This window comes from Pogona vitticeps, chromosome 4 (genome assembly GCF_051106095.1).
Source record: "Pogona vitticeps strain Pit_001003342236 chromosome 4, PviZW2.1, whole genome shotgun sequence".
Classification (NCBI taxonomy): domain Eukaryota; kingdom Metazoa; phylum Chordata; class Lepidosauria; order Squamata; family Agamidae; genus Pogona; species Pogona vitticeps.
In genome coordinates, this window is record NC_135786.1 from 4854854 (window position 1) to 4878128 (window position 23275).

At 44.5% G+C, this 23275-nt stretch overlaps 2 protein-coding genes across 5 annotated transcripts in view; one reads left to right on the top strand and one right to left on the bottom strand.

Annotated features, from left to right (window-relative positions):
* LOC110086039 (tyrosine-protein phosphatase non-receptor type substrate 1) overlaps positions 1-23275 on the top strand; it is a 315660-nt gene that overhangs the window by 15426 nt on the left and 276959 nt on the right. The window lies entirely within an intron of this gene.
* Positions 1554-22750, bottom strand: LOC140706471 (uncharacterized). Of its 3 annotated transcripts, none has more exons than XR_013544343.1 (3): positions 19050-19790; positions 12886-13276; positions 1554-11646 (listed from the first exon to the last, which is right to left on the bottom strand). XR_013544343.1 is itself a non-coding variant. In XM_078391964.1 (3 exons), exons 1-3 carry the CDS (start codon positions 22482-22484, stop codon positions 11323-11325), a joined length of 492 nt encoding a protein of 163 aa, XP_078248090.1. In that variant the 5' UTR covers positions 22485-22750; the 3' UTR covers positions 1554-11322. The 3 variants fall into 3 exon arrangements, 1 of the variants encoding a protein (XP_078248090.1); XM_078391964.1 differs by lacking the exon at positions 19050-19790 and adding an exon at positions 22464-22750 and having other exon boundaries at positions 13130-13276; XR_013544342.1 differs by having other exon boundaries at positions 1554-13276.

Here is a 23275-nt window from a genome sequence, read left to right on the forward strand (position 1 = left end):
CAAAGGGGAATTGTCTTTTCTTTTTCTTGGAGGAGGAAGGTGCTTACCAGGATGTCCATCCAAACTGTGCTTTTAAAAGCAAACATTCTAAAAGATGCATCTTTCCTGAGCACATGCATGCATGCATGCAAACACACACACACACACACACACACACAGAGAGAGAGAGAGAGAGAGAGAGCGCAACCAACCAACCAACCAACCAACCAACCAACCAACCAACCAACCAACCAACCAACCAACCAACCAACCAACCAACCAACCAACCAACCCCTATAAGTCTTTTTTTTAATTATTTTTAATGTATATTTTAAAGAAATCCATCACAATTCTTTACCAGGACATCTGAGCTGTTGATCGTAATAAAGTATTCTTACCAGGACATCTCCTCTGAAGCCATGTTGTGTGTCTTTGTGTTTCTCATGTTAATTGACTGCAGACTGAAAGACTTTATGGTTTCTCTGACCATAAAGCTCTGTCCATAGACATGAAGTTAATGGGAAATGCCTTAGTGGGAAACACCACCATCCTGGAACAAACCTCTAAAGAAAATAATCTGTGCCTTTAAGGAGGGGCAGAAGAGCATGCAAGGTTGTGGATCATGTCACTGAAGGTACTGATACCAGCCATACGTCAACTGGATGGTTGAGCAGGGGGCGGGGAAAACAATGTCATTTCTGGAACTCAGAAAGTTGCACAGCCAAGCAAAATGTTTATAACTTGTAATTTGTTATGTTAATACCATGGAGGTCCTGAAGAAGGGAGCAGGGACACCAGAGGGCCAGAAGCAAAGCAGTCAGAAACAAATTAGTCTGCCACCCAAGAGAAGAGCAAGGAGGGACGTCATCTAGTGACTGTGCCATCTTCCAGGCTTCTGGATCTTCCCTAATCTTCATCCGCAGGGCCCAGGTCCTCTCCACTGTAAGGCTGTTGAATCACTCGCCAGTGTAAGTGTTGAGGACATCACCACCTGGCAACATAGTCTTCAATTCAGTTCAGTTCAGTTCAGTTCAATTTAATTCAATTCAGATCAGTTCAATTCAATTCAGTTCAGTTCAGTTCAATTCAGTTCAGTTCAAAGCTCCCTATCCCCTCCTTTCAGGTTGTAAGGCTCTTGCAATGCAGGGCGGTGCTGAAGTCTTTAATATCCAAAAATGGCGAGCAGATCAGGATTACCAGCAGCAATCCAGCAGTAATTTTTGGATACTACATTCCTCCCCTCTCCCCTGAGGCCTCCAAGGAAAATGAGATCCCTTAAGAGCCTGGGAATCTGAAAGGGGTAAGGGAACAGGAGGCTTTAAATTAAATTAAATTATAGATTTCTACCCTTGTCTGCTATCATCATTGCCATAGTTACACCAACTGGATGTTGCCCAATGACTATCCCAGAGGAAAAACAAAGCAAAATATCAGGATTCGTCTTATTATTACTCTCCTACCCAGACAGGATCTGGGCTATTCTAACTTTGGATGTGGAAGCGCTAAGCAATGGTGTGGCCAAACTAGCCTACCAGGTTTTCAGAAGTTCTTCTCTTTCCCTGCTTCTCTTCCCATTTATTTTCATTTCGAAATATGTCCTTTCCGTTTCTCATTAACTTACCAAAGAGTTTTAGCTTCCTGCATTTCATGTGTTTTATGATTTCTAGGTCTCCATTCTCTCGTTGTAGTAAATCTTCACTGGACAGCCTCTTGACCCAAGACACTCTTAGCATCGTGCAATAAATCCACATTTCTTTCCTTTTCTTATTAGTTTACATTAATTTCTACCATTCTGTGCATACAGTAGAACTGAGAACGCAGAGCACCCTAAACTTTGCAATCTCGAAGCTTAAAGATATTGCTGCATGTAACAGGCCTCATTTTAAGGAAGCTCTCTCTAAGTATGTCTCCCTTTGATTACACAGCTACAATATCCATTCAGTTGAATTACAAAATGTTTATATTTGCCAACGTATCCCACACTTTGATCTGACTTCTTCACTGGCTCCCAGTATCACTTCTGCCAGCAGCTGTTGCTAAAAATGTCCTGAAAAATCATTCAAGCAAGACTTTCTTATCTTGGCATGCAAATCCTGAGATTTGAACATCTCATATTTGCTGTGTGGACACATTAAAAAAAATAGAGTTGAATATGCAAGTAAACACACATAGAAGTGTGTGTTTAATGCATACAGGAACTCAAGAATCTAAGTGCCAGTCTTGAAAAGAAAAAGCATAATCCACAGCAGTTCATGATTAATAACAATATGAACCTAATCACGTTGGCTGGCCCATCCTGCCGGGCTCTTGTCTGGATTAATTGCTTAATGGGGTTTGTATGTAGCTAGCTCGGCAGCTGTAATTAAGTTGGAAGGAAAGGAGGAAGGGAAGGACATGGTCATCAAGATGTGAGAAGAAAACGAGGAGGATGAATTAATTGTCAGGATCGGCATCAACCCCAGTACATCTTGAACAAGAATGATTGAGAACTTTGACTTTTGTGTTGTGTATCGCACACCTAACATGCTGTCCGCATGAAACAATAGTAGTTGGTCTTGCCAGGATGATTAGGTAGTTGTGCTGATAAAATGCAATGGATTTAGTCTTGGGTTTATGATTATACCCACTCTTTCTAGTAACTGATATTAGGCAGAGAAAGAGAGAGACAGAGAGATGGAGATAATGCCGGAGGAAAGACATCTAAGCTCATTTACAGCAGCCCCTAGAGCTGGCTTCCATCATTGCAAAGTCTGCTGGCAATCAGTATGGTGAAAAAAAAACACACCATATTCTCCTGCCTCTGTATTGTGAACAACATGCCAAGAGAAACCAGATGTATCATGAGAAGGAGGAGGAAGAAGGAGGAAGAGAAAGCCGGAGTATAGCAATTTGGAGTCACCGGAAGGTAAATTCACTCAGGTCCATTTACCTACCTGTCCACCACCAGCATTTGTTTAGATCACTTGCTACTTATTTTGATTCTCTATTTCAACAAGTAGAATCTGTATATATATTAAATTCAGGCTATTAATCCTGGATTTGCAGACGGTACAGACTGCAGTTTGGCCCAGCTCCGTGGCTGCTAATTGATTCCAGGTGACTTCTGAGTCCTTCTCGGCTTCTGTCTCACTTCCCGACGTCTTCTCCACGGAGCCCAAAGCTTCTTTCTCTGCTGTTGACTCTTGCTCATTCTGTTTTCAGAACTAGAGATGGGTTTTTTGTTTGTTTGTTTGTTTTGGATTTTCTTTGACTAACAATCTCATAATTCTCCATTCTTGCGGTTCTACCTGAGAGATAGACATCTTGCAGAGACCTCTCTCATCTGGGAGACAAGCCTCCACCGCAAGGCTTTGAGGTTTAACCAGACCTAGCGATGCTTAATTTCCTGTTCAGAAATAAAGGAAGCATAGTGAGACCTAGGGCTAGTGGAGACAGGCAGGTCATGATTGATGACCTTTTGGTGCTGCTTTGTTTAAATCAGATTATAGTGTCCATGTGTGTTTTAACTTAGAGGGATCCATCCCTTCCCACCATCCCTTCCCCCTTCTAAAGCTGTCCTGCTCATTTTTGTCACAGTGCTAGGACTACAGGATTGCGGTGTTTTGGTGTGTGTGTGTGTGGGGGGCACAATCTTGACTGTTCCTAATTAATTCCAAATTATCCTGTTGTGTAGTCCATGCAGGTAGTTAGCCGGGTAGGTGGGGCTCATCAGCCTTGGAAGGCAGCCCATCTAGGAGAAGGAAAACTCCAATTTCAAACCTCCACTGCCTTGCTGCTATATCCACCGATGGAAAAGGCTTCAGGAGTTAACCTCGAGGCAAAATCTGGAGCTGGAGTCCCGGACGCAGTTCATGATGTTCTGGGAACTCCTGGAACCAGTTGTATTGGCTCTTGCCCTTCCATTGGGCTATTTCAGCGACGTGGAGAGGGGGGATTTGCTGCTTGGGTAACAGCCTATCCTGCATATTATTCTACCCAGGCTTCGTGCTCTGGAGAGGACACTCCAGGTTCGCATACAGCAGGTAGTTATTTCAAACCAAAATAGAGCTGTGGGCTGTGTTATCCAAGGTGACAACCCAATGACATACAGTATTTGGTGGCTTGTAGCATTGAAAGAGTTGAGTAGATGAAAAGTTTTTTTTCCCCTTCCCATATCTTTTTCAAGGACAGAACTCACCAAATCCATCACAGAGTTGTCAACATATCTCAATAGAATATATATTTATTTACTGATGCAGTGCTATTCTAGATAAACAAGACACATCGGTGGGATTCTGTGTATCGTGCTAGGTAGATGCATTGCTGTTTCGCTATGTTGCTTAATTTATTTAAGAAGGAAAGTTGCTGTGACCTGCTGAATGATCACTGTGGGGAAAAGCAGGGAAGGGGCCAGGAAGGGAAGTGTCATTAATTGAAATGGGGACAATTAGGTGAGATCCGAAGACCTGTCCGAACTCTCAGAATGGAGTATTATGGGATTTGTAGTCCATCGAATCCAAAAATCCCATCCGTACTCAAACTCTCTTTCCACTCCCTACTTTAATGATGTGTTACTTCTCCTTTCTTTCATCTGAGCCTGTCGAAGGCCACTCTCTGTCCATCACCAGCAACTCTTTGATCATTGGCTAAGCCGTTATGGAGGCACGAACTACTCATAAAAATTGCAACACCTCAGGTTGAGTTATGATGAAGAGAGATGCAGACAGTGTAGCTTCTAGGATAAAAGGCAGAGGCTGGATGGTTGAGAAAATGCAAGAATCCAATTGGAAAGGAAGAATGATATGTTATGGGCGGGTACAATTAAGGAAGGAAGAGTAGAAGAAGTATGGGATGTCCAGGGATGCTTAGGGCTGGGCTGTTGGATGAAAGAAAGGCCAGACAGGGATAAGGATCAGATGGAACTAAGACTGCATATACAGTAACCAAATCATACAATCATCGAATAATTGAGTTGGAAAGGTCCTAGAAGGGCATCAAGACCAACCCCCTGCTCCTGGCAGGAATTCAAATCAAAGCAGATCTGAGAGATGGTTGCCCAGTTTTCTCTTGAATGCCTCCAGCGTTGGAGCGATCACAACTCCCACGGGAAATGGCTCCATTGTTGTACCACTCTAACAGTGAAGAACTTTTTTCCTGATATTCAGCCTAAATCTGGTTTCCTGTTGCTTGAGCCCATTATGACATCACTTGCACTCTGGGATGATCAAGAACAGATCCTGCCCCTCCTCTGTGGGACTACCTTTCAAGTCTTTGAAAAGTGCTCTCCTATCTCCCCTCAGTGACCTTTTCTCGAGGCTAAACATGCCCAGTTCTTTCAGTCTTTTCTCCTTATAGGGCTTGGTTTCCAGCCCCCCTGATCATCCCTGTTGCCCTCCTCTGAACTTGCTCCAGTGTGTTGGCATCCTTCTTCAATGTGGTATCCAGAACTGGATACAGGACTCTAGATGCAGCCTAACCTCACGGGTACAGAGTACGAAGGAGAGGGTGGTGGAAAGAGGATGGATTTATACAAACAGCAATAGGCAGTTCTTTTTATTCCTGATTTGTGTCAATTTTGCCTTTCAGTCATGAGTCATTTTGGTTCAGTTTCTGCGTCATTCTGTGATTTTTTGGAAAATGCACCGGCATCCATACATAATCCCCTCCCCCGCAATATTCTTATTTCTGTAGGCATTTTTTTTATCCATGCACAAATTTCTCCACACCACATTTCTTAATCCACAGCTTTTTGTGTCCAATCTTCCAGAGATCAAAAAAGTTACTTTTTTTTGGCCTGCTCTTCTCGGAATCCTCCAAAATAGACACTTAAATCTCAGAATGCCAGGAAATATATAGTCCAAAAATGATTCTCTTATTAGAAATGGGAGGAAATCTTATTTCATGTATTCTTCTTGATGCTTCTGAACTTCTCAAGAAGGTGGGACAGTCTTACAAGACCTGCCGATCGCTTCAAGAGTCCCCACTTAGGTGTGAGACTCTAAAGCAGTAGTTTCCAACCCAGGTGTTATTGCACTGCAATTCCCAAAAGCCTTCACCACTAGCTGTGCTGGCTAGCCAGGATTTCTGGGAGTTGCAGTTGCAGAATGCCTAATTGGGAACCACTGCTCAAATGTATATTTTAGTTTGAGTCATGGGAACTAGTTGGAATTCTGTCCATCTCATGGCTAGGTAGCTGCATGTTCTCCATCAAGGAAGGCAATCCTCCATTTGAATGGTAGGCAAAAGGATAATCATTCTTTGGAGGGTGTCCTTCATTTGACACAGATGAGAAATTTTGCTGTCGCTCATCCACAGTGAGCGGCGCCCGGACAGCCAAAGACTCATCAGGCACACTGGCCAGTATCTTCCTCACTTATGCAAATTGCGCTGTGATTTTATTTAAATTAGAATAATCATTTCTCATTTTGCACCTGCACATATACATTAGCATAGGCTGTTCTGTGTATCCTCCTGTCCCATTTCTCCTTTGGGGTGATTCATGCAAGACTTTCTGGTGATGTGTAAGGACATGCCTTTGTTGACCAAGAGAGAATCCAAGGATGTTGGCAAGTCTTCGGGTCAAAGTCTCAAGTCCCAATCTGAGTCTTTGGTAACACGTTTGAGTAAGGTTCCCCTTGACATTTAGTCCAGTCGTGTTTGACTCTAGGGGGCGGTGCTCATCCCCGTCTCCAAGCTGTAGAGCCAGCGTTTTGTCTGTAGACAGTTTCCGTGGTCACGTGGCCAGTGTGACTAGACTCGGAATGCCATGACCTTCCCACCGAGGTGGTCCCTATTCGTCTACTCACATTTTTACATGCTTTCGAAAGGCTTGGTTGGCAGGAGCTGGGACAAGCGACGGGGGCTCACTCCGTCGCGTGGATTCAATCTTGCGACGGCTGGTCTTCTGACCTTGCAGCACAGAGGCTTCTGCAGTTTAACCTGCAGCACGACCACGTCCCTCTCAAACCAAGTTTGAGTACCAAGCCCCAAGTCCAAAACCAAGCTTTTCTTTCCAGGAAAAAAAGGGATGAGGTAGGTGGAATCAAGTCAGAGTAATTGAAAACAAAAAAGAAAAGAGGACCTCAAGTTCACTCTGAGTTGAGTCAATGGTGCAGCTTAAGTCTCAAATGACAACGAGTCCCACGACTCGAGGGCCCATTGCTGCTGCTTCATACCTCAGCCTGAGATGTTGCAATGTTTATGAGTATTCCGTGCCTCCATAACGGCTTAGCCAATGATCAAAGAGTTGCTGGTGATGGACAGAGAGTGCAACTGGCTCAGATAAAAAAACAGGAGAAGTAACAGCTGATTAAAGTTGGGAGTGGAAAGAGAGTTTGAGTACGGATGGGATTTTTGGATTCCTTTGACTACAAATCCCATAATACCCAATTCTGGGAGTTCGATCTGAGGGACAGACATCTGATAGATGATGCTCACCTGGGAGAAAGGCCCCAAATGGAAGTCGAGTCATGGATGTGACTTAAGTCTTGATTTGACAGCGTGTCTCGTGAACCCTTGAAGGAAACAGATCTTATGGGGGGGGGGAGAAGGCATAAGGGCTGGATCCCCAGCAGGGCAGGAAAAGGCACGACAAGAACAAAAAAATCCAGAAGTGAAGTTTGCACACAGCCTTGAGCTCGCCAGTCAAGCTTTGACGGGTGGCTTCTTTGTTTCCGTGTTTGTTTGTATTATTATTAGCAGAAAACTAAATGTCTTGGCTAAGGCGTAATGCGCTGCGCTGACATATTAAATAGTTAGAATGCAAATCGTCGGGTTCTGAGCAAGCGAGGGGGCTGCAGTTGCCGTAGCAATTCAGAGAAGCCCAGATGTTGGGTGGAAAAGGCAGCCCCTGGAGAAGCAGACGGGAAGGCACACGTGGACGTGGGGAAGGAAACGGAGAAGGGGGGAAATCTGTTTGCCAGCCCATCGAGAGGCGGGAGCTGGGGACGGGAAGGCCAGCTCGGCTAGTGCCTGTCTCCTGTCCTTTCTGGGTAAGGTGCCATCAAGGGTCTGCAGGCGGTTACTTGGAAACAAGCAGAGTTTGGAATGGATGCTTTGCAAGTAGCTCCACGTACCACCTACCTCCCATCCTTTTCATCCAATAAGGTCCCACGTCCAGCGGTAGGAGGAAGCGTCCCTACCGCTGGATGGCAACAGGCAAAGGACTGTGTGTTCAAGGAAGGAAGTTGGGGTTAGAAGGTCACAGAGTAGACCTTTGGTCCAGATGGGCCGGATAGAAATCCAATAAATAAATCATAGAATAATTGAGTTGGAAGAGGTCGGTAAGGCCATTGCGTCCAACCTCCTGCTTGATGCAGGAATCCAAATCAAAACAGATCTGAAAGATAGTTGCCCCATATTCCCTTGAATGCCTCCAGCGTTGGAGCCCCCACAAGCTCCAAAGGTCATGGGGTCCATTGTCATACTGCTCTAACAGTTAGGAATGTTTTTTTTCCTGATGTTCAGGCAGAATCTGGCTTCCTGTAGCTTGAACCCATTGTTATGTGTCCTGCACTCTGGGATATTGAGAACAGATTCTGCCCCTCCTTTGTTTGACTTACCTTTCAAGGATTTGAAAAGTGTGATCCTATCTTCCTTGGGTCTTCTTTTCTCAAGGCGAAACATGCTGAGGAGAAGGGGACAACAGAGGATGAGATGGCTGGACAGCATCCCCAAAGGGACCAACATGAATTTGGTACCAAACTCCAGGAGGCCGCAGAAGACAGGAGGGTCCAGCATGCTCTGGTCCATGGGGTCACGAAGAGTTGGACACGACTTGACGACTAAACAACAACAAAATATGCTGAGTTCTTTCAGCCTTTCCTAGTACGGCTTGCTTTCAAGATCCCTGATCATCTTTGTTGCCCTCCTCTGAACTTGTTCCAATTTGTCAGCATCTTTCTTAAAGTGTGGTGTTCAGAACTAGGCACAGTACTTTAGGTGAGGCCTAACCAGTGCTGAATAGAGGAGAAACTACTACCTCGCAGGATTTGGAGAGACTATTCTCCTGTCAATGCAGCCTAAAATCACATTTGCCTTTTTTGCTGCTGCATCTCACTGTTGGCTCATGTTCAGCTTTGGATCTACATCATCTTGACTATATGTAATCCTCCTTAGATTGTTCCTCCAGATGAGTTGGCCTATGACTCCCATGGCCTCTGAGCCAACATGGGCCCTGGCAAGGTAACTGGGGATGATGGGAATTGCAATCCAGCATATCTGGAGGACACCAGGTTTAAAAGACTGGCGTATAGGTGCCCCACCTGTTTTGCCTTAGGGCCAACTTATCTGAGATGGGGTTATAGGGTTCTCCTGACAAGCTGCTGCAGCTGATCAATGAATGTACAAATGATGTATCTACTTTGCAAGCTGTGGAAATAAGAAAACATGGTAACTGCAACCCCCAGCTGTTCTTTTGAGCACTGTCAAGAGGCTGGGAAATGTGGGATGATGGTTTCCGTTGCCCTTTGAAATACATGCCTGTTTTAGCTTGTAACTGGGATGAGATAGCTGAATTGCCCATTAATTGAAAGGTTCTGCCACCTGTGTTCTTATCTCTGTGAGAAGGAATTTTCAAGGCTACAGACTTGGGCCTGGTGTGGACTAATTAGCAAAACTGGTTTCAGCAGAAGATGGGGAAGTGGGAGAGAGTGAAATAACTTGGCAGAAGTCACTTTCTTCAACAAAATTTGGGATAACTTGAGGCCTGATTCTTGAAAGGTCTAGAAATTGGAATGATGGGCATTAAAATGGAACAATTATTGCTTCGTTTAGCCTAGTCTCTCTTAGGAGAATGCTGTGCTCACCTGCTGCTTTGTTAACCAGTTTTTACTCTGCACATGTTCTGGAAGCATGATGAAATTCTGCCTAATTTTGAGTATTAGCTTAGGATATTTAGCTTTCCTGTTTTCCATGGGAAGTGTTCTGAAATTGGTCTTGCCTCAATATCTTTTGAATGTTTATTTCTTCCATTTCTTTCTGATTGCTTTTAGGTGTTGCAATCTTTTTTTGTTTTTTGCTTTTTAAAAAATCTTTATTCTTTTTTACTTTTTTGACAGTACATCCAGTAAAATAAGAAATTTTTACAACAGTTCGGTTATTTTGGGATGAGAGGGTTGCAATCCGGTAGGTGGGTTGCCTTGCCACCTATCGGATTCCTAGTATTGTGTGGGTGCTTTGGGATTCCTACTTAGCAGGGTTGGCATGTAGACTTAAATAGTTAACCTTGTGGATTTTTGGTAACTTCCTAGAACACTGATCAGTCAGAGTGACTCAAGATGTTGACAGGAAGAGTTCTCCCAGCCATGAGCACATTGAGCTCTCCTGGAATCTACCCACACAAGGAAAATCTGGACAGTGTGGCTAAATGGTTAGTGTGGGTCTCTCTGACCCAGCCATATCCTTGACAAACACCCATTCCTCTCTCTTGGAGAAAGGAGTTGTGTGTGCCATCAAGCCTGCGGTGTTGTCCCTAAAACTTTGGTTGCTGTGTAAAGTGTGTTTGAGGCCCCTACCCTGTCACCATGCTGGAATAATATTCAGTGGGTTTCTATAGATGATGTGGAGAAGGAAGCCATCATGCGCTTTGACTCGGGCAGCAAAGCTCCTTGCACTACCTCTGTGCTGTTGTTGTTTAGTGATGGCAGAAAAGATGTCTTTTTCAAAAATACATTGTTGACGGAAAAGGCCAAACCAGAACAGTTCAGGGCTCTGTTAATTCTTCTGATCTCCCTCCCCGATTTCTAGCTGAAAGTTATCTGTAGAGAGTTTTTTTAAAAAATAAAAAAAACTTGGCCTTATTGAAAATCTATTCTGCACTGAGAAAGATCTGAGCTGTCAAGATTTCTCGGCTAGTGAAAAGACACAGCCTTAATGATGATGCGAGGGAGAGCGCTAGAAGTGAAGCCTAGGGTTCTCTAGAGTTTGCAAATGTACAGGCAAGTTAGCAGAAATGGAGAGGTATACGTCTCTCTCTCTCTCTCTCTCTCTCTCTCTCTCTGTGTGTGTGTGTGTGTGTGTGTGTGTGCGAGCGCATGTGAGTGCATATGGAAAGGCAGTTCACTTACAAAAAAAGTCACAAAACCATGGAGTCATAGAGTTGGAAGAAGCCTCAAGGGTCAACCCCCTCTGAAGCTCCTTCTTGATACCCAGTCCATCACCACAACTTGATTGAACTGGAAGGTCTTTAGTTACCAGCAGACAGTTCAACTGGGAGGAAACCTTCTTAGCTTCCTTTGGGAGGGGCTTTCCCAGCCTGGAAAACCACCAGAAAATCCCTCTTTCAGTTCCTCGCTTGCTTCTGAAGACGTTGGAATGGAAGGAAATTTCCTCCTCTGGAAAGCTTTTGTAGAGAGACCTGGTCCTTCAGCGTCTTATCTTCAGGAAGTTCTTCCGCGTGTTCCAGAAGGAATGTTTGTTGTTTTTGTTTTTGTTTTTGTTTTTGTTGTTGTTGTTGTTGTTGTTGTTCTTCTTCTTCTTCTTCTTCTTCTTCTTCGTCTTCTTCTTCTTCATCTTCTTCTTCTTCTTCTTCTTCTTCTTCTTCTTCTTCTTTCTTTCTTTCTTTCTTTCTTTCTTTCTTTCTTTCTTTCTTTCTTTCTTTCTTTCTTTCTGCTTCTTCTTCTCATCCCCAGAGCTGCCGAAAACAATCTCCAGCCTCCTCGCCGTATCTCTCCTCCTTCTGTAAGTGAACTGAATACAAGACAGAACGAATCCAAGCATTTAGACTGAGTAATTTGTGGCATCGCACACAGGCATGTGTTTCTCTAGCTGAGATCTTTCAGGGTGAACAAAGAACAAACACTCTAAAATATTTATAAGTACTTTAGTTCACAGCCGGAAGGGAAAGAATCTTGTAGCCGAAGCTCACCCGATACACTTTACAGAAAAGTCCAGCCAATGCCTTCATCGAGGGGCGAAAGAAAAGCTGGTGATCAGTGGGACCAGCTGAGGCTCTGGGGAAGCTGATTTTGGAATAGGTGTTTATTTATTTAAGAGCTGGCTGGATGGTGTGATGGTTTAGGTGACTGGCTGCACAGCTAGAGGTTGGGAGTTCGATTCCCCACCGGGCCTCCTTGGAGAACAGCCAGCTTGGGTAGCCTTAGGCAAAAGCTACACCCAGCCCCCAGGGTGGCTTCCAATAAAAAGTGAATGGTAAGCGACCTCTGTGTTTTCGGTCCGTAGAAAACCCTGGAGAAAGTCACCATAAGTCAGAATTGACTTGACAGTACACAGTTATGATGATGATGATGACAATTTAAATTTTAAGAACTCTATCATTGAGGCTACTTAGCCTTCTGACCGATCGAAAACCTTCCGGATCCATTTTCTCTCTATGGTGTCCCAGGCACGAAGCAAGGTTTTGCACGACCGTGGTGGATTTTAAGGGGTACCCAAAGGAACGGAGAAGGGAGTCTCTTACCACGTGGCTCCCGTTTGCCTCCCCTGCCCCAAACAGCCTGCAGCTTTGCAACGTTAGAATGCTGTTTGGCTTGTGAGGACTGGGACGAGCCTTGCAACGCCCCAGCGTTTCCTCAACAATTGCGAAGGAAAGAGAATGCCATGAGCTGCCTCTTCTTGGCCTGCTGTGCTTTCCCTGACCCAGTTCTATGGTCCCAACAAAATATCCATCCTCTGGGGCTGGTGGTTCTCCAAGGAGGACTAAGACGACCCACCGAGGAATGCACAGTGTTCCCGTTTGCATCAAACAAAGCTCAAAAAAGCTTGGAGATCCATGGGGCGCCTCCTGCAGCTCAGCTTGGCACCTCCTTCAGCTCCCTTTGACACCCACGCCTGGCGCCCTGGGCAGCTGCCCAACTTGCCCATCCCTACAGCCTGCCCTTCAGACCTATCCTGAACCCTTTTCTTCTCTCCCCTTCCATCCCTCGCTTCCACTGGGCAGAATCACCCATGTCTTTCTTCTCCATTCACCTCTCCTTCGTTCCACTTCCTTTAGCCAGCCATGACTGTGTGTATCTGAAAGAGCCTTCCTGACCTAAAATGGTCAACCAAGTCCTACATCCAAGGGGCTCCAGGAAAGCTCAATCAAAACATCTTTCATCCCGTGGAAGACAGCTTCTCTCTCTTTCTTTCTCTGTGATGGAGCCAAACGTTCCTCCAGTCATTTTCTCTCCATAAGTCCGTCTTTTTCCTTCCTTCTCTTTCACCTCTTCACCTTCTCCTGCCTTGTCGTCTGTTCTTGGAGCCAGCCTGGCTGAGACCTCTTTGATATTCCTATCCCGCGCTCGGCCGAGCATCCATTCTCATCTCTTTGTGTTGTGACGTTCATCTCTCGGCAACAGCATGCGTAAAAGGCGCCATCCTAAGAACAAAACAAGAAGGGAGGGGGAATTGTTCTCATAGCATGTGACTGTGAACACACAGCTGGGCATAAAAGAAAGCAGAGCATTGACTGGAAAGAACCAGCTGGTTTCGGGTGGCTTGCTTTCCTCCCTGACCCCCCCTCCCGCAGCATATTTGAGGACCTGGATGTATTACAGACAGGGAGTCCACAAGTCCGTTAAATGCCCGTGCAATTCCCAGGTTACCCTTGGAGCTGAAAAGACACACACTGATGAACTGGCACTTTGCAAGGAGCCACTTATGAGCCAAAATGCCACCCCGTGCAGCTAGAATCTCCATCCAAAATGAAGCAAAGCCTAAACCAATAGATTTGTGTTTGTATCCTTTGCTCTCATCATCTCTTAACCTTTTTTTTTTATTATTTATTTATTTATTTATTTATTTTTTGCTATCCTTCCTCGCCTCCCTCCCAATGCTGCTAAAATCTTGGTTGGGACAGACATTTTTTCTTTCTTAGGTTAATAGGTGCCAAACCCACTCATAGTCCTGAAGGTTTTTTTGTTCAGCATGCAAACATTTGTGCAAGATATATTATTTGGGACAAGTGTATACTTGTATACTGTATACCACACTGGCATACAGAGGCAGTATATGGATCCCAGTTTGGATCAGGGAAAATGATCTCATCCACATGTGTTTTTACTTAGACTGAGCCACCCTTCCCTTTTAAGAGCCGTCACACACCTTTTTGACCCAGCAGTAGGGCATGCATTCTTTTTGGCCTGCTCAGTTTAGCCAAGAGCCATGGTGGCTGCAGATTCTGAAGGAGGAGAGAGAATTTGAGGAGAGAATGAGGGGAGGGAAGCAGGGAGGGAGGACAGGGAGAAAACAGAATGGTGCCAACAGAGGGAGAGAGTATTGATGTAATATATTTTTTTTTGCTTCCCCTGATCCTCCTCAGATAATCAGAGGAAGTGCTTAATTGACTGCTGATCAGATTGCAAGGGGTCATTTGCTGTTTGGATGGGAGGAGCATGCCAAATGGCACATTGCTCTCCCCCCCCTTGAGCTCATCAGACCCCTTTGTAGCCACCCGACACCCAAAATGGTCAATCTGGACAGGCCCTTAGTTTTCATGGACAGTTTTCATGGATAATCACACACACACACACACACAAAAAGGAAATGAGAAATACTTTTAAAACAGAGGGTCAGTCAAAGGAGATGATACAATATTGTTTTTGCAGGAGTGCTCTCCCAAGAAATGAAAGAGGTCTGTTTGTCACTGAAAGCGGCTTTCCTCCTTTAGTAGCTTGCATTTAGTTGGCTTTGTTTTGTGATTGGTCACTAGAAGGTAGTGGTTAGTGTTGGACTATGAGACAGGAGACTTGAATTCAAGTCCCTAATTGGCCATGAAACTCACTGGGTGACACTTTGTCTTGTCACAGTCCCAGGGTTCTTGTGAGGATAAATCAAGGCAGCTGGGTAAGCTGCGTTGTGCTCATTGAATGGGATGAATGGGATTTATAGGCAACTAATAACAAATGTTCTAAACATTCCAGAGATGCTTTATATTGTACTCAATGAGTGGCCATTAGTGTTTAGAGGACTGTTAGATAGCTCAGTAATTTTAGGTCTCTGGCTACCGAGCCAGAGGTTGGGAGTTTGATTCCCCCACTGTGCCTCCTTGATGGGCTGGACTGGATGATCCAGAGGTCTTTCCAGCTCTGCCGTTCTAAGAGGATTCCTTGGCATTTTGATTAGATTTGGGAGAAACATTACGTATGTTCATTCGATGCACTTTCATGTTTTCTAGTTTGGGGGACTTTTCAAGGAGTTGTATGATGATCTAGAATTTTGAAACAGAAACGCATCAAGAATTCTGTCTGTTTAGAATCCCTTGTAATCCCTCCGGCATCACTTTGATGACATGAAAACAACGCGTCTGCAGAGGAAAGCGCCTTGTATTCCCTGGAGGAACCCAGAAAAGTCATCCAACAAGGATATAGGCGGGGCTGGGGCCTTGACCCCTTTGCTTGTCTCCTAAAAATACAGTCCCTAACTGCTAGGCAGGGCTGAGGTCTGAGCTTAATGCCAGGGGCAGCAGTTGGCTTCCTGTCGACAATTTTGCTGTGGACTATTTTCTCATCTGCTAAACCCCCATTTTAGCTGTTGAAGGGCTAGATTAGGCCTCCTTGAGTCTTGAGAGACGATGGTAACACGCTCTGTATGGAGGACTTGGAACAGCGTCTACTGTGGCTGAGGAGGCCAATTCGAGAGTGACCATCCCTTCCACACTGAAGAAAAAACACAATCTGCCCCTGTCCATTTCCCTGGTTGTGCTGGTTTCGGGATGGCCTCTTTGCCTCGGCCTGCTGGACAAGGGTCTCTTCAAATTGGGAGAGGCCATGATGCACCACCTGCCTCCAGGCTGAGCGCTCAGAGGTCAAGGTTCCCCATCAGTTGAGGTCCATTCCTCAGGCCTTCAGATCTCCCTTGCAGATATCCTTGTATCACAGCTGTGGTCTCCCTCTGGGGCGATTTCCCTGCACTAATTCTCCATCCACGAGATCTTTTGGAATCCAACCATCAGCCATTCTCACGACATGCCGGAGCCAAAATAGACGTCGCTGTTTCAGTAATGTATACATGCTAAGAATTCCAGCTCGTTCTAGGACTACTCTATTTGGAACTTTGTCCTGCCAGGTGATTCCAAAAATGTGTCAGAGACAGCGCATATGGAACATGTTCAGCTTCCTCTTGTGACATGCACAAAAGGTCCAGGACTCACTGCAGGACAGTAGTGTGCTCAGAACACAGGCTCTATAGACCTGGATCTTGGTATATGCTGTCAGCTTCTTATTGAGCCATACTCTCTTTGTGAGTCTAGAGAACATGTTAGCTGCTTTGCCAATGCGTTTATCCAGCTCGACATCTAGGGAGAGGGTGTCAGAGATCATTCTATCAAAAGTGTTTCCCACACCTCCTCTCTGACACCATGGAAAAGGAAGGCAGTTCATTGCCTTCACTCTGAACTGGCTTTGTGATGCCATAGCACCGCCAGATCCATGCGGCTTAGCATGGCAATGTGATGCTCTCAGTAGAGCGTTTCGCCACTCAAGAGGAGGCATGAAGACCTCCACAAGAAATCAGGTCTTCTCGGTTGGGGCACCCTCCTGATGGAACGGGCTCCAGTGGAGTGACACCTGGCCCCCTCCCTCCTCTTCTTTAAGAGGAAGCTAAACATTAGGCTGTTTGAAGAAGGCCTTAGGGGCATCCTTGGTTAATGTTTTTGAGATTCACGCCACTGCCTTGTCATTCATTAGGTCTGATTAGCTCAAGCACAGTCGTAGCGTTACTTTTTTGTTTTTATTATTTTGATTTTATTTGATGATTTGTTGCAGTTGTCTGTTACCATATATTGTTGAGAATTCTGATTATAAAGTGTATTCTCATAACATCAGCAGAGTAAGGAGATATTGGTTAGCAGAGGTATGTAGAATAGACTGGACCATCTCTGAGCCCAATTCAAGTTGTTGTTGTTTTTATGATGATGATGATGATGATGATGATGATGATGATGCCACAATTCTCCCAACAAGGCACCCAAAGTGGCTCACAACATTAAAATCCACACAATTAAAAACACAGTAAGTTAAATATTAAAAGACAAAATAAACAATATATGGATGAAAATAAAATTAAAAGATTAAAACATGAAAAAGATTAAAATTATCTGCTAAAATGGGGTTCAGGGATTCAGTTGTAACAGTCATCCAAACGGGATTATCCAAAAGTTGCTGGTTATCACCAATAGAGTGCGATATGGCTTGGGTCCAAGTTATCTGATGGACCACATCTTCCCACATAACCTTCCTTACATCTTGAGATGATCCGGGGAGGTCCCCCTTATGATTTTGACACCTTTACAGGTACATTGGACAGAGATCTAAGACAGAGCCTTCTTGATCACTGCCTCCAAGTCATGGGATGTCTTCCCCTACGAGATTAAACTGGCTTCCTCTCTCCCCTCTTTTTTGTGACAAATTTTGTTCCAAAAGGATTTTAATATTTAACTTCAAATTTAAAACCACCAGCTGCCCTGTGCTTATTGTCCGTATATCCTTTTTAATGTCTTTTATAAACGCTTATATATATTTTTTAAAGCTGATTGGGTATGGTGCCTTAAATCTTTCCATATTTAATAATTTCTAATGCTTCTTGGATGTTGTTTTAATTCCTGTCTCTTTTAATGACTTGTGAGCAGCTTTGAGTCCCATCGCTGGGAGAATGATGGCATAGAAGTGCAGTAAATAAATAACTGAAATTCCAGGCCATCTGAGAATATTGAAATAAATTCAAATGATATACATAGTAAGATCTATAAACATTTGTCTTTTTGCCAGCGCATTTTAATTAGGTGAACTGACTCCAGTGCTTTCCCACTCAAACTTGATTAGCTATTTCTGTGGAATGTGTATATAACGTTGAACTCAGTGATGTTGTTCATGAACAAACGACTAGACTTAGCTGTTGGAGACGTATCATTCATCCTCATCCTCCTCACCATCTGGAAGGGACTCTAGAGATGATCAATTCCAGCTCTTTGTGAAGGAGGCACAATGGGGGAATCGAACTCCCAACCTCTGGCTCCACAGCCAGAGGCTTCAACCAGTGAGATATAGGTTGGTGACTTGACTGCCATGCTGTAAAGAGATGGAATGATTAAAGAGTCAGATTCTGGCCTGTAGCTGCTCCGGGACTATCAAATCTAGGCTAACAAAAAGATTCCATCTCTCTTGGCATAAATCTTCACGGCCAGATTAAAAACTTTGAAATTGGGTATTCTGGCCCCAGCACACAAACCACAAAAACCATCAGTGGTACAATATATGGCACAGAGGAGGCAAAGTGTGCCTTGCCGGAAAGTCTGGACATCTTCCACTCTTGCTAGCAGAGTAGCTTGTTGAAAGACGGAATGAATGTCTTGGCTTTTGCAGCTCTGCAGCGCCACCATACGAGCAGGTCACAAGTTGAAGTGCAGCTATCAGTCCATTGGGAATGAGATGACCTAACGAGCCAGCAATGTTCAAACCGAGGTGCTATAACTTCTTCCTCTGGTGCATCTCTTATGGTCAAATCATAGGGCATGACAATATCCTGTTACAAGAACTTTTTCCCTCCAGGCACCAGATTCCTTCAGAGCTTCATGCCTGACATGCAAAATGAAGTCCATGTTTACCACCCCCAATGACCAATCACAAAAATATAACAAGTTAATGTGCAATATGTGGAAAGAGTCAGGTCAAGGCTCTGATAAAGATGACTCTTTCTGATGCAGAGACCACTTTTTCCTCCTAGCCGGCCCCGTTTCTAATTACTTCCTTGCTCTAGAAACTAGTTTTGCCCTTATCCTTTCCTTAGAATTTTGTCTGAGAATCTCTACAGATGGCTTTTTTGCAAAGTAATCGGAGCCTCCGCTTGGATTTGAAAGGAAGAAAAATCCTTGTGCTTAGGAACATTTTAAGTGTCACAATTCTGTGCTGATCTGATAACTTGGTAGGATTTCCTTTCGATCTATCCTTAGTATTATTTTTGCTTTTAGAAGCTGGAGGGAGCTACAGAGGAAGAAGGAAGGAAAGTGAAGTACATTAGCCGTAATAACTATATACAACTTTTGGGAAGACTGGGAGCTAAATGGCAACTACTTGTAACATTTTAAAAGTAACTTTTGTAAGCTCTATGTGTAGGCTTCCACTGGAGATTCTAATACGGCCGGTCTCAGTACTGACCTCTGCTCAGCTCTCATAAATTCAAGGATGTGGCTTCCTTTAGAGAGTCACTCCATCTTGTATGTGGTCTTCCTCTTTTCCTGCTGTCTTCAGCTTTTCCCAGCTGACTAGCACAAGACATATTGCTTTCTCAGGTGAAGCTGAGACCCATTTCCATTACATATACCAAAAAATTAAAAAAAATGGCTAGAATGGCAATTAAATTTCACCTCAATTCTGGCAAATGACAGCATCCTCTCTTGTACCTGAGGGCAAGAAGTCCAGTTGGAGCAGCAGTAAAGAAAGGGTGCTGGCTTTGATGTCAGTGGGTCCTTGGTTCCACACCAAGTTTTAGTTTTTGCTTTGAAGGAGCTATCCGAGGTGCTGATAGGACACCACACTTGAGCCAGCTGCGGTAAACTAGAGCCATAACCCAGAATGGATTTATTGCCCCACTGACCTCAGAGCCACCAGTCTTTCCCATGAGGTAGTTTAGGGCAGGCTGTGTAGCAGAAAGACCTCTACCTCCCACCACCTAGCCTCTCAGTACAGTGATGCCCCGCTTGACGATTACCTTGTTATACAACAAAATTGCTTGACGACGATGTTTTTGCGATAACTATTGATCGCAAAACAATTATTCTACGGGCAATTTTCATTTGACGATGATTGGTTCCCTGCTTAGGGAACCAGTTTTTCGCATTACGACAATCAAAAACAGCTGATCGTCGGGTTTTAAAAATGGCCGCCCGCTGTGGAAAATGGCTCACCACTGTTTTCAGGACTGATTGCTCGCTATACAGGCATCAGAAAATAGCTGCCCTATGGAGGATCTTCACTGGACGATGAGGTATTTCCCCCATTAGAACGAATTAACTGGTTTTTAATGCATTCTAGTGGGTTTTTTACTTTCGCTTGACGACGATTTCGCTCTACAGTGATTTCGCTGGAATGGATTATCGTCATCAAGCGGGGCACCACTGTATGTGCTGTGTGTATCAGCTCACCTCATTCTGCCCTATGGTAGGGCTGGCACTGAGTTGACAGGAGTCCACAGGATTGAGGCAAGCCTGTCTCATGCTCCCAAGCATGGAAGCAAACAGGCCTGTTTTTGCACGGAGCTGGGGGAAGTTACTTTGAGGGGATTCTGGGATTTGTAATCTTAAGCAACATAACATTTCTGAATTCTGTTTTATTTTTAATTTTTTGCAGACACTTTTGTCTGTATGCTCACCACAATATAAAAATGGACCACCCTGGATTTAGAATTTTTTGCTGTTGAAGAATCGACAAGCTTCAGGACCTGCAGGCAGCAGTTCAAACACGGCTGGGTGTTTTTCTCCCAGAGCCGTTAACAAGCTAATTTTCCAAACGAGGCAAGAATATAAAATGGGAGCCTCCACGGCTCTTTCTGCTCTCCGAGAAACAGTGGAGAGAGCTGGGGACCGGGCAGAATGGAATCACTAATATGCACAGTACCAAAAAAGATTTGAAATTCACCACACTCGGTTCGGTTTGTATTTGCAGGTCCTGGTTCCTCCTTCCTTTCCATGTAAGCTTGCTGAATTGGAGTGTGACAAGTCTTCAGGGTAACCTCTGCTCATGAGCAGGAACCTCAAAAATCAGTGTTCTTCCTTACCCGTAGGGCACATGTGCAAACAGGAACATCTCCCCTTCAAACATGTCATTTCCCAAGTGCTTAAGGGCATAATCATACAGACCATAAGAACCACACTTATATCAATTCTGCCGTTCCTGAAACCTTTTCATAAACTTCCGTTCACATCACATATGGGTAAAATTGATTCATTTGGCCAACTGATCAATTTGTTTCAACCTTGCCGGCATGGGCTTTTTAAAACGATCTGATACTTGATCGTTTTTATCCACATTGATTTTGGCATGTGTGAACGTTTCTGTCAATTTACTTTACACCCACGTGTTTCCTGCATCATGGGCACTTCATGGCCTCCGTGTTTGTTCGCTTTTTAAAATGCTTTTTTTCAAATGCTAAGCGATGTATCAGTATTCACTCGCCCAAGAGTTTACAGCTGCATCACTTCCTTGTAAGAATCATGCCTGCTTGTCCGTTCCTTTGCCAAAGCGGAGAAACACCCGGCCTAAGTCCTTAGAGAAACAAAGCACCCGAGCATTGAAGAACTGCCAAGGGAAAGTAGTACTATGAAACAATCTTCTAATATTGCCTTCTAATGTTTTTTCACACTAATTTAGATGCTGTTTTAGCAATATATCATTTAGGTCTTTTAACAGCAACAACAAAAGCAATCTTAGAGTAGCATGCTTCTGAAACAGACTGGAAAAATTAATCGATTTCATCGGGATGGCATGTGTACCCTTAAAAAAAAACTGTTCAAAGTTCAAGAAGTGTATTATTGAGCCTGTCCTACTTTTGGCACATTGTGAGAAGGTGGGATTCTCTGGAAAAGACAATAACGTTGGAAAAAGGTGGAAGGCAGCAGAAAAAGAGGATGATCCCATACGAGATGGGCTGACTCCCTAAAAGAAGCCACAGGGTTGAGTTTGCAAAAGCAGAGCAGGGCGGTTGAGGACAGGACCTTGTGCAGATCGCTGATTCCTAGAGTTGCCCTAAGTTGGAGGCAACTTGACGGAACAAACCAGCCACCATCAAGGGATGTTGCCAAGTCTTTGGGTTTGAGTCCGGAGTCTTGAGTATTTGTTACAAAGTCCCAAACGTAAAGGTTCCCCTTGACAATTTTTTTCTCCAGTCGTGTTCGACTCTAGGGGGCGGTGCTCATCCCCGTTTCCAAGCCGTAGAGCCACCGTTTTTGTCCGAAGACAATCTTCCATGGTCACATGGCCAGTGCGACTTAGACACGGAACGCTGTTACCTTCCCACCAAAGTGGTCCCTATTTATCTACTTGCATTTGCATGCTTTCGAACCGCTAGGTTGGCGGGAGCTGGGACAAGCGACGGAGGCTCACTCCGTCGCATGGATTCGATCTTACGACTGCTTGGTCTTCTGACCCTGCAGCACAGGCTTCTGCAGTTTAGCCCACAGCGCCACCACGTCCCTCCCCAAGTCCCAACTTCCTATTAAAAACAAGCTTTTCACCCCCAGAAAAAAAAAGGGAGGGTTGGGTGGGTTCCGAATCACAAGTTGAGTCAGAGTCATTGGGGGGGGAACCCAAGTTGAGGCCAAGGCGAATCTCTGGTGCAACCTAATTCTGTCATAGCAGCCAGTCCTGCCACCTGAGTCCCCATCCCTAACCATGACAGAAGAGGGCTTATAAAAATCTGTCCTTCTATATGTATGTCTTTTTCCTGCACCCCTTCACACCTAGTCCAAGTGCCTCGCCTTCTTCACCTTGCTATGGCTGCCTTCTTTCCTAGCCCAGGCTGCGTGACCCAGGTAGCTCGAATGCTATTTAAAGCCTTCTGTAAAATATTCCTACCTGGCCTCTGAAGTTGAGCATCCTTGCCTTCTTGCTTGCTTCCCCTTTCCCTTTTCTTTCTTTTGCAGTCTTCTCCGAAGCACCTGACAGGTAGAGATGTTCTCTGCTTCTTCTAACTTATTCTGCACCACAGGCGAAAAAATCCAACTCTTTCCACCCCCCTCGCTTCTGTTTAAAAAACCCAGAGTACTGTCTGACCTCTTTCCCGAACTTCTGATATTTAGTGGCAGGAACTGTGTGTATCTTTAGCTGAGAGGCTTAAGCTGCTCCACTTCCTCTCTCTCCCCCTCTCTAAACCATTTTCATGTTTACTTTAACACAAATCCAGAAAGCTCTCCCTAAAGGTATTTCGGGCCAGACGCTGAATACAAAGGATTAGAGAAGGTAAAACATAAAGTGGTTATATTTCTTCATTCTTCTTCACCTTGATGGGGAAAAGCGACCCGAAACTATACTTTTCTGGAACAGAAAGCGGTCAAAACGGTGCCCTATACCCAGAAGACAAAGATCAGGCTTTGGGCACAAAATCTGGGGTTTTCTCAGGAGTAGCTCCTATGCTGAGCAAGTAGAGCTTGGAAATTTATTTTGTGAAAAGCATTCCTTGGCTGTTTTCACTGTTGTCCTGGAGCTTGGCAAACATACTTATTGTGCCTGTTCACAAAAGGGTTTGGAAGCGTTAAGCCCTTGAGTTGATCTGGGCAACACCAGAAAATACAAGGAAATGGGGTTTTTTTCTGCCCTCTTGTGGCTAATTTTGATAATACACCTTGAAAATCTGGGGAGAGGGGTGTCAAAAGATTTAAAAAACACTT

Coding starts and splice junctions, on each gene's coding strand:
- LOC140706471 (XM_078391964.1), bottom strand. CDS start 22,484: ATGCTCAACTTCAGAGGCCAG. Junction 13,277..22,463: donor TGCTCAACTTCAGAGGCCAG/GTAGGAATATTT, acceptor TTTTGTTCTTAG/GATGGCGCCTTTTACGCATG. Junction 11,647..13,129: donor AGACGACAAGGCAGGAGAAG/GTGAAGAGGTGA, acceptor TCTTGTATTCAG/TTCACTTACAGAAGGAGGAG.